This window comes from Aotus nancymaae, unplaced genomic scaffold (assembly GCF_030222135.1).
Source record: "Aotus nancymaae isolate 86718 unplaced genomic scaffold, 86718_ANA_hifiasm-v0.15.2.pri h1tg000040l, whole genome shotgun sequence".
Lineage (NCBI taxonomy): Eukaryota > Metazoa > Chordata > Mammalia > Primates > Aotidae > Aotus > Aotus nancymaae.
Genome location: NW_026988454.1, coordinates 1,826,732 through 1,841,975, shown reverse-complemented (window position 1 = coordinate 1,841,975; position 15,244 = coordinate 1,826,732). Strand labels below are relative to the sequence as shown.

The 15,244-nt window shown below is 50.7% G+C and overlaps 1 protein-coding gene across 6 annotated transcripts in view; it reads right to left on the bottom strand.

Moving 5' to 3' along the window:
- Nucleotides 1–1,352: 1,352 nt before the first annotated feature.
- Nucleotides 1,353–15,244, bottom strand: part of RPS6KA2 (ribosomal protein S6 kinase A2) — a 457,314-nt gene continuing 443,422 nt past the window's right edge. For all 6 annotated transcript variants that reach the window (XM_064360463.1, XM_064360465.1, XM_064360467.1 and 3 more), the window contains 4 exons: nucleotides 12,655–12,731; nucleotides 11,067–11,184; nucleotides 6,088–6,225; nucleotides 1,353–4,809 (listed from right to left, as the gene is read on the bottom strand). In XM_064360463.1, the coding sequence (XP_064216533.1) occupies nucleotides 4,684–4,809; nucleotides 6,088–6,225; nucleotides 11,067–11,184; nucleotides 12,655–12,731 (459 nt within the window). In that variant the 3' untranslated portion in view covers nucleotides 1,353–4,683. The remainder of the gene's footprint in view (nucleotides 4,810–6,087; nucleotides 6,226–11,066; nucleotides 11,185–12,654; nucleotides 12,732–15,244) is intronic.

Below are 15,244 nucleotides of genomic sequence, written 5' to 3'. Positions count from 1 at the left end.
GTGTGCATGTGTCTGTATGGTGTTTCGCATGTGTATGCATGTGTCTGTATGGTGTTTCGTGTGTGTGCATGTGTCTGTATGGTGTTTCGTGTGTGTGCATGTGTCTGTATGGTGTTTCGTGTGTGTGTGTGCATGTCTGTATGGTGTTTTGTGTGTGTGTGCATGTCTGGTGCGCATGTGTCTGGTGTTTTCTTGAGTGCATGTGCATGTCTGTATGGTGTTTCATGTGTGTGTGTGCATGTGTCTGTATGGTGTTTCGTGTGTGTATGGATATGTGCCTGTCTGGTGTTTCAAATATGTGTGTGTGATGTGTCTGCATGGTGTTCCATGTGTGTTTTATGTACATGTGCTTGTGTCTGTATGGTGTTTCGTGTGTGTGTATATGTATATCTGGTGTTTCACATGTTTGTGTGTATGTAATTGGTGTTTCACATGTATCTGGTATTTCACGTGTGTGTGTGCATGTGTCTGTATGGTGTTTCACATGTGTGTGCATGTGTCTGTATGGTGTTTCGCATGTGTGTGCATGTGTATGGTGTTTCGTGTGTGCGTGTGTTTGTATGGTGTTTTGTGTGGGGGTGGGAGGGTGTGCTCCTTGCGGACACATGCTGGTTAGGAATTTACTGAATGTGAAGAAGAAACTAGCTTGGAGAGCCAAGGACCCACAGTGCAGACTGGCTTTACTTCTGGATTAAGAGGGGATGGGCGTGCTGAGTCCAGGTGGCAAAGCACAGGAGACATGGAGAGGGCTGTCCCTGGGGCTGTGTGCTGGGCACCTGCTTTGCTGCACAAGATGACTGTCCACTGTCTCCTGCTAGCCCCAGATACATCACACAGCAGGACTCCCTTCAAGAGTGCATGCACACATGCACACACATACAGGCTCTGACGCACACACACACATCCATATGTTGAAATGTGCATACATGTGCACTCACACAATTTATGCATGTCCACACATGCACAAACTCATACTTCTACATACACATACATAAGCACACACATGTGAATACAAGCATATGCATGAACCCACCCAAACACGCACGTGTGCACACATGCATAAGTACATGTGTACACACACATGAACTCACCTACACACGCACACATGTGCACATACACACCTGTACATACACACATATGCATGCGCTCACCCACCTACACACACCCACACACAGGGCTCTGAGTTGGAGGGGTCCTAATGCTGCTTCACCTCTCCACGAGGGGTCACATGGCAGCAGCAGAGGTGGTCACGGCCTGAAACCAGTGGAAGGGGCCAGAGGAGTGAGGAGCTATCCAGACTGTTATTGGTAACTACACAGAAAGTCCAAAGGTTACTGTTAGGCTAAAAAAGATTACACTTCATAAAACCATGTTTATTCAAAAAAATCTATTCAGAAAGTCTGGAAAGCGTAATAAATATCTGTACAGCGGCCACCCATCTCAAACAGGAATTACAAAGCAGAAACATAAAAATGATCTGTAAACATAACTGCTGAGCCTGTGAACAGAGTGGAGTCAGGAGCGAGGCAGAGAAGCGTGCTCAGTAGAACGACACGGACGTGGCAGCCTCCGTCCTGAGCCCCTGAAGCCGCGCTGGAGTCCACCTTTCACCCCCTCTGTAGTGCTCACGGACCGGCAGCATCCTTCTCGAATCTGCGCGACACTTAGAAAGGAGGAGGCAGCAAAACCATGTCAGAAAGAAACGGAGTGCAAATCAAACTTTGCCATGTGCTTGAGAGAATCAGTAAAGCGTTCGGGAAAAATCCCAAGTGCAGCTTTAGGATAACACCATTTAATGAACAATACTGGCTAACATTAAGTACTATTATCACTTGAAAATTCAAACAATTTTCCAAACATCAATACATACACAGTTAGTTTAAAATCACAGACAAATCGGACTTGAGGGTAAAAGTGAGATCCTCACCTCTTGCCCATGTTTGACTTTGGGGTGGAATTCAGCAAAGCTCTCCCACTGCTGACTGGGAGAATCAGGAATTTCTCCCGCATAGGGGGCTGCCAGGGAAGGAGGACCCTATAGGGTGGCCAGGAAGGGCCGCCCGCGGTGGGTTAGGAAGCCTGAGATCTAGGGTTCCATGTGTTTATAAGTTCTGTGATTTCATGATCCAGAGGGGTTATGAGGATCTGTGTGAGCGAGGAGAGCCAATTAACTTTTGGGGAGGTCTGTGTCATCTGTGCAAATCATATGAAGCATTTCATCAGGCGTGGAGGTGCGCTGAGCTGGCAAAATGTGAATTCTAAGAACACCTTCATTTACAAGGTGACCGCTGTTTGAAAGCAGTCACGTACTATTTCACTAAATTTTTTGAAAGCTTAGCTTAACGTGTGATACCATAACTTCGAGGCTGACTTTCTGTGGAAGGATTTCAAGTATCATTTTGTTCCAGATACGGGAGGGAAAGTAGAGGTATTTCACACTCAGTGGAGCGGGGCCAAGCCAGTGTTCTCCGCTGACGCACAGCAAGTATACGGAAGGACAGCTCGCAGGGGTGGGGAGTCTCACCAGTCCCTTTGGCATTCTTAGAGTTCAGAAGCTAAGGCTGTACAAACCGGATTACTGAAAAAGACCACAAGCTGGTGGCCGTGGGCACACAGAGAGGAAGAAGCGTGGCCGCTTGCTCGCGGATGCTTTCCCATTCACCTCTCCCACCTCCCCTCCCTGCATCAGAACCCACTGACTTCAAGCAGACAGACCACAGGGTCCGGGCAGCTGCCCGAGCAGCCAGCAGAAGAGGTGATGACTTCCGTTCATTTCTGGGAGGACAAACTCTGTGACCTAAGGACGATCCATATTTTCCTAAGTTTCTAATAAGAAATGAAATAATGAAGAACTAAAAAGCAAATTCATCCTGGTGGAAATCACTCTAGCCTCGGGAAAAGGCATCTTCTGTGGAGAAAATGTGTGAGGCCCAGTGGGCACCATGGGAAACAGGTGTCCAGTCCGACCTCTCCTTTCATGTTTTTTTGTTCTCTAAGAAAAAAAAAGTCCTCATGGATTAAAGCTTCTGAAACAAGTTTATATTTTAAGGTCTGAAAACAGTCAGACCAAGCTAAGGGGTTATTTTTCAGAACACAGCCCAATTTCTTTTTAAGTTGGGTGCTAGAATCGAGATGGAGGGGACAAAGCCCAACAGAATGACATCTTCTTAGGGAAAGCCTGGCTGCGGCCAGCGGGCACCTCCTGAAGCCCCAGTTCCTGCAGAGGGGCTGCTCTTCCGTGATGCAGGGCGAAGCGGGAGCTGCCACCTCCCCTCCAGTTCGCTTGCTGGGTCCCTTGGTGTGGGGGCCGCCAGGGAGCATCTTCAACACCCTTACAGGAGACTGAAGGACCCATGTGTTCCCTCTGCCGGCTGGACTGGGCGCTGAGCCTGCTGCCCGGAGCCTTGTCACTCAATTTTACACAATGAAGGAGAGCACGGCACACCCTCAATGCCCCGCACCCACCGTGTGTGCACACTCAGGGGAACACGGATCAGTGTGAAAACAGATCTGTGCAACAGAGACACACAACACAACACAAAGTGCATCGCTCCTGCCCACCTCATCTCCGCTGCCCCCCACCTGCACCGCTGCCCCTCAGCCTCCCTCCTACAAAGTGCGTCGCTCCTGCCCACCTCATCTCCGCTGCCCCCCACCTGCGCCGCTGCCCCTCCGTCTCCCTCCAGCCTCCAGCTGAACCGAGGATTGGTGGGAAGCCACAGAGCTGCATTCCTCCAATTCATAGCTTTTCCGTAGACCAGAAAAATCAAAGTGAACACGGCAAAACCACAGCTTTGGGTGAGCACGCAGGAAGCTGACCAGGGCTGAGCAGGTGCGAGAACCCGCGGCTCCCTGCAAAGCCTCCAGGTAGCCGTGTGACACCGGAGCTGCGGACAGAGGGCAGCCCAGTGCGCTTGGCCCCCCACCCTGGGAAACCTGGGACTCGAGGTGGACACAGGCTCCTCTGGGAGGCACCCCCTTCCATCCTGGCGACACAGAGCTCTCAAGGCAAAGATCCAGCCCGCCTGCCTCCCGCCTGGGCTCTTTCTCCTCATTTGAATTTGGGACAGAAGAAAGGACGGGTTGCCCAGCACCTCAGGCAAAGACTGAAGGGCGAGGAGGAAACGGCTCTTTGGATTATTTTGGTCAGAACCAGGCATCCTTCCTGGATGCCACAGTGCCAACCCCATCATCCAGCATTTGGGGAGCCCCAGGATGCCAGGTCACCCCCACCCTCTGGGGCCTGCAACCAGTCACGGCTGCGCCCTTGCACTGCCACCTTCCCACCGGGCACCCGGGATGCCGGCGTCGGGAGTCTGACCGAGTGACCGGCTTCATGATTAGAAAAGAGATCTCTTGGCAGAAACAGAAGCCGTGAAATGAGAAGACCCGCGGGCTCTGAAAGGAGCCCCTGGCATTGCCTGGCCGAACGAGGTGAAGGGGCGCATTTGGTTTTGATCAGGAGAAAGGTGAGCGGGCGGCGAGGCTGGTGAGCGAGGCTTGGAGAAGCCCCTAGGTCAGGACCCTCTCCAGGACTGAAAAAGAAAACATGGACACGGCGAGGGTGGGCGCCGCCTCCCTGCTGGACTTGTGGTCACTCTGGGTGCCAGATGGGCTCCGAGGCCACAGTCTGCGAGCCCACGAGGACACTGGCGGGGGACGCTGGGGCCAGGGTCCCACCCACTACAACCGTGTGGATGTGAGTCTCTTCATGCCTCTGCGCTGAGCCAGGTTGGATGACAGCACGGGCTCCAGCCGCGGGGCCTGAGGTGTTCTGTTTAGAGCAAAGTAGGTGGCGGCCATCGCTCCCTGCAAAACAGAGGGCAAGGGTGAGACCGCCTCGCTCCAGGGCTGGAGCCGGAGCCCAGGGCCTCGATGGGCCTCAGCTGCCCCCAGGCAACGTGGGGGAAACCAGAGCTTCCTCAGGGTCCCTGGAGCGTGGGGTGCTGTGAGCCTGCCGTGGGGGCCAGCACACATGAGCCCCAGGACAGACAGCATTTGATCCTCATTCCTGCACCTGCTACCACCCCACGCCACCCTTTCACTGTGTTTGTGCCTTAGGGAAAATACTTTAGATTCTTGTGGAGCCCCCAAGATGAGGTTATGTGATCCCCCATACCCTAACAGTGAGGCCAGGTGTGTTTTGGGGCTTGTTGGGTCCTAGGACACACGCACACCAAGCCAGGGCCTGTCTGCCCGGACTGTGGCCACTGCTGAGGAGTCTGGACTCATTTGGAGGAACAGGCACATCCTGGAGTGACTCTAAATCCTCAGGATGGATCTGGGTGGATCGCTCCTCACTGGATCCTGCCTCGTCCTGCTGGGGGAGGGGGGCAGTCTACGTTTCTCAGAGGAGGAGTCCCACCCAGAGGATGGGGTGCCTGAGAGGTAACTGCTGCCTGAATCTAAGTTACATATATATATATAGTATATATGTGTGTGTGTATGTGTGTGTGTGTGTGTGTGTGTGTGTGTATATATATATATATATATATTTTTTTTTTTTGAGATGGAGTCTCGCTCTGATGCCCAGGCTGGAGTGCAGTGGTGCGATCTCGGCTCACTGTAACCTCTGCCTCCCGGGTTCTTGCAATTCTCCTGCCTCAGCCTCCTGAGTAGCTAGGACTACAGATGGATGCTGCCATGCCTGGTTAATTTTCTGTATTTTAGTAGAGATGGGGTTTCATCGTGTTGTCCAGGCTGGTCTCGAACTCCCTTGCTCAGGCAATCCACCCACCTCGGCCTCCCAAAGTGCTGGGATTACAGGCGTGAGCCACCGTGCCCGGCTGTAAATCACTTATAAAGTGGGGACTTCTTTGCATGTGTGGCCTAGAACGGAGGCTTTGAACCTGAGTGGAATAACCATATCAGCCGCCCATGTCCGCAGAGGCTGCACCTACTTAGATGTGCCACCACTCTGTGTGCTTCTGCGTGTCTGGTGAAGTGTGAGGAGATAAGCGGATGGGCATGCAGTTTGGGGCTGCTACGGCTCCTTCTGTGCACTCTAGGATTTCTTCAGTGATTGCAAGCTGTTAGGCTCTTTTCTGCCTTTCCCACCACTGTGTCCTCACTGTTGCCGGCTGGTACCTTCACCAGGTGCACGTCCTGTCGGCTGAGCTGGTTTTGGGACAGGTACTCTCTGTTGACCACCCACGGGTGTTTGAGCACTTGCATGGCCGTCAGGCGCTGATGAGGGTCCACGTGGAGCATCTTGGACACGACGTCCTGCCAGGGAAGGGCACAAGAGTGGGGTGGATGGTGGGATCATTTGTGCTGGGCCAGAGAGCTCCCCAGCAGAACACCTTCTCTCTCTATGCAACACCCAACCACTATGCTGAGTGTGGGTCTGCGTCTTGGGGTCAAGTGTTCACTTTCAGGTTTAGAAGCATGTGAATGGTTTTTAGCTTTATCATCAAACTTAGAAGTTCACTGAAGGTTTATCTTTTTGTCGAGATGGAGTCTTGCTCTGTTACCCAGGCAGGAGTGCAGCAATGTCGGTTCACTGCAACCTCCACCTCCCAGGTTCAAAGCAATTCTCCTGCTTCAGCTTCCTGAGTAGCTGGGATTATAGGAGCGAGCCACTGTGCCTAGCTTTTTTTTTTTCTTTTTGTATTTTTAATAGAGACAGGGTTTCACCAAGATGGTCAGGCTGGTCTTGAACTCCTGACCTTGTGATCTGCTGCCTCGGTCTCCCAAAGTGCTAGGATTACAGGCGTGAGCCACTGCACCCAGCCAGGCTTATCTTTTATTAAATATTTTGTGTCTAAAAAGAAGTTAAATGTGGAAATGTTAGATGATGCATGTGAACTGGTGAAACACTGTTTCTTATAAACATGATATCTTTCCAAAGGGTGAAGCTGAAATAATAAATATTCTACTGGTAGAAATCAATTTATAACAATGCACATACTTATATTTTTATCAGAACTACCCACAAATATTTACTACAAATAATCACAAACTGCCAAATCTACGATCTGGAGTCATCAGATACGCCCAATGGGCTCATGTGGAATAAAGGTATTTTTCTACTTTATTGTAAAGTCATAGCAGTAATAACTTCTAAAACGAGATTCTACGTGTGTACACACACATACAATACAGTGCACATTCTATTACAGTGAAATACATGTGCAGAGTACTTGATTACAGTGTGAATTACATTTGCAGACACACCTGATGCTTCTGCTCTAATCACCGTAATCATCCCTGAGGTAAACAGGGCAAATGTTACCTTTCCTAATTTGCAGATGAAGACATCACTGCCCTACGAAGACCCAGGATGAGAATCCATATTCTGTCCACTAGGCTACTCTCCTTCCTTAGCGTTCCCACCACATTTGAAGATGTAATAAAATGAATTAGAATGAGGTTGGGCGCGGTGGCTCACGCTTGTAATCCCAGCACTTTGGGAGGCTGAGGCAGGCGGATCACTTGAGGTCAGGAGTTCAAGACCAGCCTGGCCAACATGGTGAAACCTCATCTCTACCAAAAATATAAAAATTAGCTGGGTGTAGTGGTGTTCACCTATAATCCCAGCTACTTGGGAAGCTGAGGCAGGAGAATCACTTGAGCCCGGGAGGCGGAGGTTGCAGTGAGCTGAGATTGCACCATTGCACTCCAGCCTGGGTGACAGAGCAAGACTCTGTCTCAAAAAAAAAAAAAAAAAAAGAAAAAAGAGAAAAAGAAAAGGATGAAGTTGAATTACTCATTAGAATTTCTGGTCATAAAACAAGTAAAAAATACTATGCACAATAACAATATTCTTTTCTACAGAAAAATCTAATGCCTTTTAATATTTGATAACATTAACCTTGGTAATTTCTTGAAACAAATATCTCCTAGAAGTATGACTACTGTCATTTTCAGGTGTGAAAACAAAAGCAAAGAGAGCTTTATTAACTCTCTCATGATCTCACAGTCATGTGACTGTATGCCTGCAGGAGGTGGAGAAAGACATACTCATCTGTAGCTTTGCTGGTGTTTGGAGGACGGGAGGTTCTGTTGGATGGTAAGAGAAAGGAAGAGGCTCGGGGAAAAGATGGGGTGGGATGTGGTGGTGGCAGAGACTGGTGGTGAGGGGCAGGAAGGGTTGGCGAGGCCCTGCGAGGCATCAGAGCCCTCTGCCTGCAGCAGCGATCTTGACAATGTGCCCTTGTCCTTGACTTTGCTCCTCTCCCAACACCTTCTCCCGCTCCCACGCCAGTTTCCAAGATGGCCTTCCAGACAAACCGCCAGCACCCACGTCCTAGTCTGAGGCTCTATTTTGGGAACCAGAACTAAGACAAGTCCTACACTCATTTGAGATGAAGTGAGGGCATAGACAGAAGCACTGGGACTGTCAGGTTCTGACATCTGGGATATGGTCACTAAATGCCAGCTGCCATCACCTCTGCCATCATTTCTTCCATCACCCTCACTATCCTTCCTCCGTCAATCCCACCATCACCCTCATCATCATCTGCACAATCATCCTCACCATCATCTTCACCACCTCCACCATCACCCTTACCATCGTCTTCACCATCACCTCCACCATCACCGTCGCCATCCTTCCTCCATCACCTCACCATCACCCTCAACATCATCTCCACTATTAGCCTCACCATCCTTCCTCCGTCACGCCACCATCACCCTCACCATCGTCTCCACTTCAGCCTCACCATCCTTCCTCCATCACGCCACCATCACCCTCACCGTCATCTCCACCATCACCTCCACCATCACCGTCGCCATCCTTCCTCCGTCACCTCACCATCACCCTCACCATCATCTCCACTATCAGCCTCACCATCCTTCCTCTGTCACGCCACCATCACCCTCACCGTCATCTCCACCATCACCTCCACCATCACCGTCGCCATCCTTCCTCCATCACCTCACCATCACCCTCACCATCATCTCCACTATCAGCCTCACCATCCTTCCTCTGTCACGCCACCATCACCCTCACCGTCATCTCCACCATCACCTCCACCATCACCGTCGCCATCCTTCCTCCATCACCTCACCATCACCCTCACCATCATCTCCACTATCAGCCTCACCATCCTTCCTCTGTCACGCCACCATCACCCTCACCGTCATCTCCACCATCACCTCCACCATCACCGTCGCCATCCTTCCTCCATCATGCCACCATCACCCTCAACATCATCTCCACTATTAGCCTCACCATCCTTCCTCCGTCACGCCACCATCACCCTCACCATCATCTCCACTTCAGCCTCACCATCCTTCCTCCGTCACGCCACCATCACCCTCACCGTCATCTCCACCATCACCTCCACCATCACCGTCGCCATCCTTCCTCCATCACCTCACCATCACCCTCAACATCATCTCCACTATTAGCCTCACCATCCTTCCTCCGTCACGCCACCATCACCCTCAACATCGTCTCCACTTCAGCCTCACCATCCTTCCTCCGTCACGCCACCATCACCCTCACCGTCATCTCCACCATCACCTCCACCATCACTGTCGCCATCCTTCCTCCATCACCTCACCATCACCCCCACCATCATCTCCACTATCAGCCTCACCATCCTTCCTCTGTCACGCCACCATCACCCTCACCGTCATCTCCACCATCACCTCCACCATCACCTCCACAATAATCATCTCCATCATACCTTCACCATCACTGCTGCCACCACTGCCACCACTTCTGCAATCCTCCACCATCACCTCCACCATCACCTCCAGCATCACCTCCACAATTGTCACCTCCACCATACCTATACCATCACCTGCATCATCACTCACGCCATCATCTCCACAATCATCACCTCCACTCTCACGGCATGAGGCTGCGCTGAGATGACAACAGCAGAATTGGAATCAGAGCCCCTGACTCCTTTTCTTCCCGCTGCTTTACATGAACATGGGAAACAGCCATTGGCACTGCTTACCAGTGGCTGGATGATGATTTACTATTGGAGTAGAGAGGAATTTGATGATGCCAAATAAAAAAGACAAAGTATTTGATGGTCAAAAGAAGTAAGGCCAGATATGAACTGTGTGGACTGCAGACAAGGCCAAATCACAGTATTTTATAAGCATAGAAGCACACCCCTGGCCCAGAGCTCTACTTGGTTGGTTTACGAACATGCAGGACAATCATTCTGCAACATCACTAAAGGCATGGTGGTTAATTTTATGTGTTAACTTGGCTGGGTTACGTTACCCAGTCCAGATGTTGCTGTGAGATTTTTTTTACAGATGTGGTGAACACTTAAGTCAGTCGACTTTGAGTAAAGCAATTCCCCTCCACAATGTGGGTCAGCCTCATCCAATCAGTGGAAGGCCTCCTTAGGAAAAAGACTGTGCTCCCCTGAGGAAGAGGGAATTCGTGTCAGATGGCCTGGTCGGGCAGCTGCCCTATCTGCTCCTTACTGGGGCTCCAGCCTGCCGGCTGCCCCACAGACACAGACTTCCCCATCCCCACAGTCATGTGAGCCAATTTCTTACAAATCACTCTCTTTCTGTCTCTACACACAGACACACACACACAAACACACACACACACACAAACACATGTTCTGTTTCTTTGGAGAACACTGCATGACATACCAACACAGTAGAAAATGTAAACATGCTATAAAACTTTTTTGAAAATAATGTTTTTAGCTGAAAGGCTTAACAGATGCCAAGGATAAGGCTGGGCATGGTGGCTCATGCCTATAATCCCAGCACTTTGGGAGGCTGAGGTGGGCAGATTACTTTAGGTCAGGGGTTCAAGACCAGCCTGGCCAACATGGTGAAACATTGTCTCTACAAAATATAAAAAAAAATTAGCTGGGCGTGGTGGCAAACACCAGTTGGGAGGCTGAAGCAGGAGAATTCCTTGAACCCGGGAGGTGGAGGCTGCAGTGAGCTGAGATTGCTCCATTGCACTCTAGTCTGGGTGAGACAGAGCGAGACTCCATCTCAGAAAAAAAAAAAGATGTGGGGGCTAAAATCCCTATACTACTTATATAAAAGCGATCTCCTGGCTTCCTCAGAAATAATGTGGCCATTGCAGAATCTGCGTACTTAAAAGCAACTCTGGGCCATGTACTCACTTTGGCTGCGTCAGATATGGAGTCCCAGTTTCCCCCAGAAAGGGCGTACTTCCCGCTGCCGATCCGCGCCAGAATCTCCTCAGCGGTGTCGTCTGGCCCATTGGCAAAAGGGGTAAATCTGTGTAATTAGACAATTTGCGGTAATGAGCTTCCATTTTACAACCTAAAATAAAGTTTGTAACTTGGTATCACTCCTTGGCTTTGCTTCTCCCTCCTCTGCTCGGAAGCCACATTCACGGGAAAGCGGAACTCACCTCCTAACGCGATGCCCGCTTTCCCTCCCTGGCCACTGCATGGCTAGAGGTTGATGGGCAAGTGTGAGGCCTTGCTCTATCCCTCCTGGGCCCAGGCCAACCGGGATGGGGCGGCCTAGGGAGTTGCCTGGTGCCGTGGTTTCCACGGTGACGGTGTGGTGTCATGCGAAAGACCTCGAGACACGGCGGTTCATCTATTACCAACTCTGCGTTCTTTGACAAGTTAACTTTTCGAGCCTCCGCTGCAAATGCAGAGTGTATGCACAAATACACAGACCATGCTGCGTGCGGCTCTGGCCGGTCTGCAAGAGTGTGAGAGGTGTTCACTGTGCCCACCTGAACACACACCCACAGGTTCCTAGAAAAGGAATGCTACGTGATGCTGCCGGCGCTTCCTCTAGTGGGAAAGTCTGTGACCTAGTTCTCCATATAGGCAGAGTGAGTATTAGAAGCATCACAGAATAACCTAAGTGTGGTATTGGGAAGACACTGACATTCCTTCCTTTGTTGCTGCAGCCCTCGGGGTGCGGCTGCAGGCGCCTGAGTTCCTCTCCTGCTGTGGACACTACCTATTATCATGAAATGCGCGAAAAGCAGGCCAAGCTCATTCATTCTCATGAGGGCATTCAGGCCATTCTGCTACAGCCAGCAGGACTGGATGGTGCCTCTATTCGGGCATTTAACAAACATAATAGGAACCAGTGGATGTTCTAGGCTCCTGGACCTCCCTGCCTAGAAGCAGTCACAGTGTGTCCACTTCTCACTCGGGGAGAGGGAAGGGAGGCTGGTACAGGTGGAAGCGTTTTGCCCAGAGTCACGGCTGTGGCGAGTGCGGCTCGGATGTAAGTTAGCTGTCTGGATAGCAGGCCCAGGCCGCCTTCTCTAACACCAGGTGTCTCCCCACAATGAACGGGTCCGTGCATGACTCACGACCACAAAACCCAGGTACAGACTCTGACCCTGAAGCTTCTATGGATGCTTTTTGGTTTAAGAGGATGTCCGGAAGGCAAAAGATGTTGCTACCTTTTAAGACAGTGGCATGGTTCAGCAGAGACTAGACACCACGCCGGGAAAGACTTGGATGTTTCGTTCATGAGCTGAGTTGAAAGAAAATGGTTGGCTACATTTCTTGTCCTTGTTGTTCAGCTGTCCTGAGGGGCCAAGGGAGTCTGTGAGTGTTCACTCCAGGCCTGGGAGTGTTTGCATAGGCGTTGGGTTTGGCCACATGTGCTCACTAGGACAGGCCTGGGCCTGGTCCCCTAACAGACCAGCCACCGAGGCTGGTACCCCATGTAGACACATGCTCCTGACAGCTGTCTGAGGCCACCGCTTACCCTGCCAGCATGGTGTACAGCAGGATCCCCAAGCTCCAGATGTCACACGCTGCATCGTAGCCTTGACGCTTCAGGACCTAGGAGGGAACGACAGGACACTGGCATGCCCTTCACTAAGGACATTCAGGTTGACAGCACATTTCTCCAGGGGCACCCTACGCCAGCAAGCTGGAGACCAGGAGGAGGACAGCACTGTGTCTTCGGTGCGACTGCTCTTTCTTAATGCAAAGCTAACCTAAGGTACTGCAGTGGGACTCCTCCCAGCCAGCCACATGGTGAGCCAGGACTCTGAAAAGGATGGCCTTAATTTTTTTTTTTTTCGAGATGGAGTCTGGCTCTGTCACCCAGGCTGGAGTGCAGTGGCACGATCTTGGCTCACTGCAACCACCGCCTCTCGGGTTCAAGCAATTCTTTTGTCTCAGCCTCTTGAGTAGCTAGGATTACAGGCACCCACCATTACGCCTGGATAATTTTGTATTTTTAGTAGAGACAGGGTGGCTAATTTTGTATTTTTAGTAGAGACAGGGTTTCACCGTGTTAGTCAGGCTGGTCTCGAACTCCTGACCTCAGGTGATCTGCCGGCCTCAGCCTCCCAAAGTGCTGGGATTTCAGGCATGAGCCACCGCCCAGCCAACTTTTAAGGCAAAAGAATTTTTTTGTTACGGTGAAATACGTATAACATAAAATTGACCATCAAAGCCCTTTTTAAGCACATAGTTAAGTGGCATTAAGTTCATTTATGTCATGGTGCCAAGATCACCACTATCCATCCACAGAACATTTTCATCTTCCCACACTGAAACTTCGTGCCCATTAAACATCAACTCCCTGCCCCTCGACCCCAACACCCACCCTTCTGCTTTCTATCTGTGTGAATCTGACTCCTCTAGGGACCTCATATGAGTGGAGTTATGTGATGCTGGTCTTTCTGTGACTGGCTAATTTCACCCTGCATAACATCCTAAGGTTCTTCCACAGGTCTGAAATTCCTTCCTTCTTCAGGAAGGACAACGCTTTACTGTGTGCACACGCCACGTTTTGCTTACACATTCATCCACCGAGGGACACTCAGTGGCTTCCACCTTTCGGCTGCTGTGAATAGTGCTGCTATGCACATGGGTGGACGCATGTCTGTTTGAGTCCCTGCCTTCAATTCTTTTGGGTATATATTCAAAGTTCCACTTCTGGGCTACATGATAATGTTTAGTTTTTTGAAGAATTGTTAAAGCAGCCAAACTTCTGTGCATCCTTGGATTACACACTTCAGTAGAGGGCAATCCTCTGATATAATTACAGGTGAGTGACAACAAATGAAGCCACATCAGTGCTCGTGGATTACTGCAGTGACTGGATTCAGCATCAACTATCGAGTTGGGAGAGCTCGGCTCAGTCCTTCCTTTCTGTATCGCTGCCACCGTGTGCGAGCCTGCACCGTTCAAGTGTTTCAGCCTCCCAAGTAGTTGGGATTACAAGTACACATCACCACAGCCAGCTAATTTTTGTATTTTTAGTATAAATGAGGTTTCACCATGTTGGCCAGGCTGGTCTTGAACTCCTGACCTCAGGTAATCCACCTGTGTTGGCCTCCCAAAGTGCTGGGATTACAGGTGTGAGCCACTGTGCACGGCCAAACCTGGTTATTTTTAAAGGGGCCACAGGTGGCTCAAATGTCTGGATAACCCCTGCATAAGCTAACCACAGCCTCTCCCCGGGCTGCATGTCCATCCGCGTGTCAGCACGCAGAAGCATCTTTGCCACGAACACTGGCCCTGGGTGACCTCTCAAACAGCTCCGAGACCCACCACGAGATGCCAGGCACCTCAGGCCTGGCTGCTCACTTGACCCCGCTCCCACCAGGCAGCTCTGGTCCAGTTCCATCAAGAACCCGCGTATCCACACAGATTCTGAAGTCAGTTCCCTCCTCTCCCGTCCCATTCGCAACATCAGCCACCGCCCTTCCCTTCCTCTCTTTCCCACCAGCTCAGCTTCAGTGGCTTTTCTCAAAGGTCAGAAATCAGGCTTAGCTTTATAACCATCCTTGACTTCAGAACCTAATGGAACTTGTTCCTGGGAAACTTGAAAACACAGAAGTTCACCAGGCGCCATTGCTAGCTGCTCCGAGCAGGGCTGGGAGCAGACACAGTCACTGCACCATGGGAGCTTTCAGTGGCCAGTCACTCCTGAGCCCTGCGGGTCTCAATCTGACAGCTGCTAACTTGCTGCTGTCGGGGAAAGAATCTGGAGTGAGAATTGGGGTGCAGAAGAAACCCGTAAACTCAGTTGCTCCCTGAGCTGTGACGGATCCATTTCCCATCCCAGGGGAACCGCGGCTCTGCGTCCTGGCTGTGTAAGGAGGCTGTGGCAGCATCTCTCTCTCTAATTTGGAACAAATATGCAGATTTCATCCAAAGTGTCTACAGGAGACAATTTTACATAAAAATAGCACTGTTGAAAAGTTTTTCCAAATGGGAAAACGAGAATGATAAGAACAACTGTGTTTACGCAGGATTGGCCCCTGGCTCAAGAGTGCAGGTTCTCATTTCCGTTTCCCGGCACCACTGCTGACGTGGCTCAAACTGCCTTTGACGTC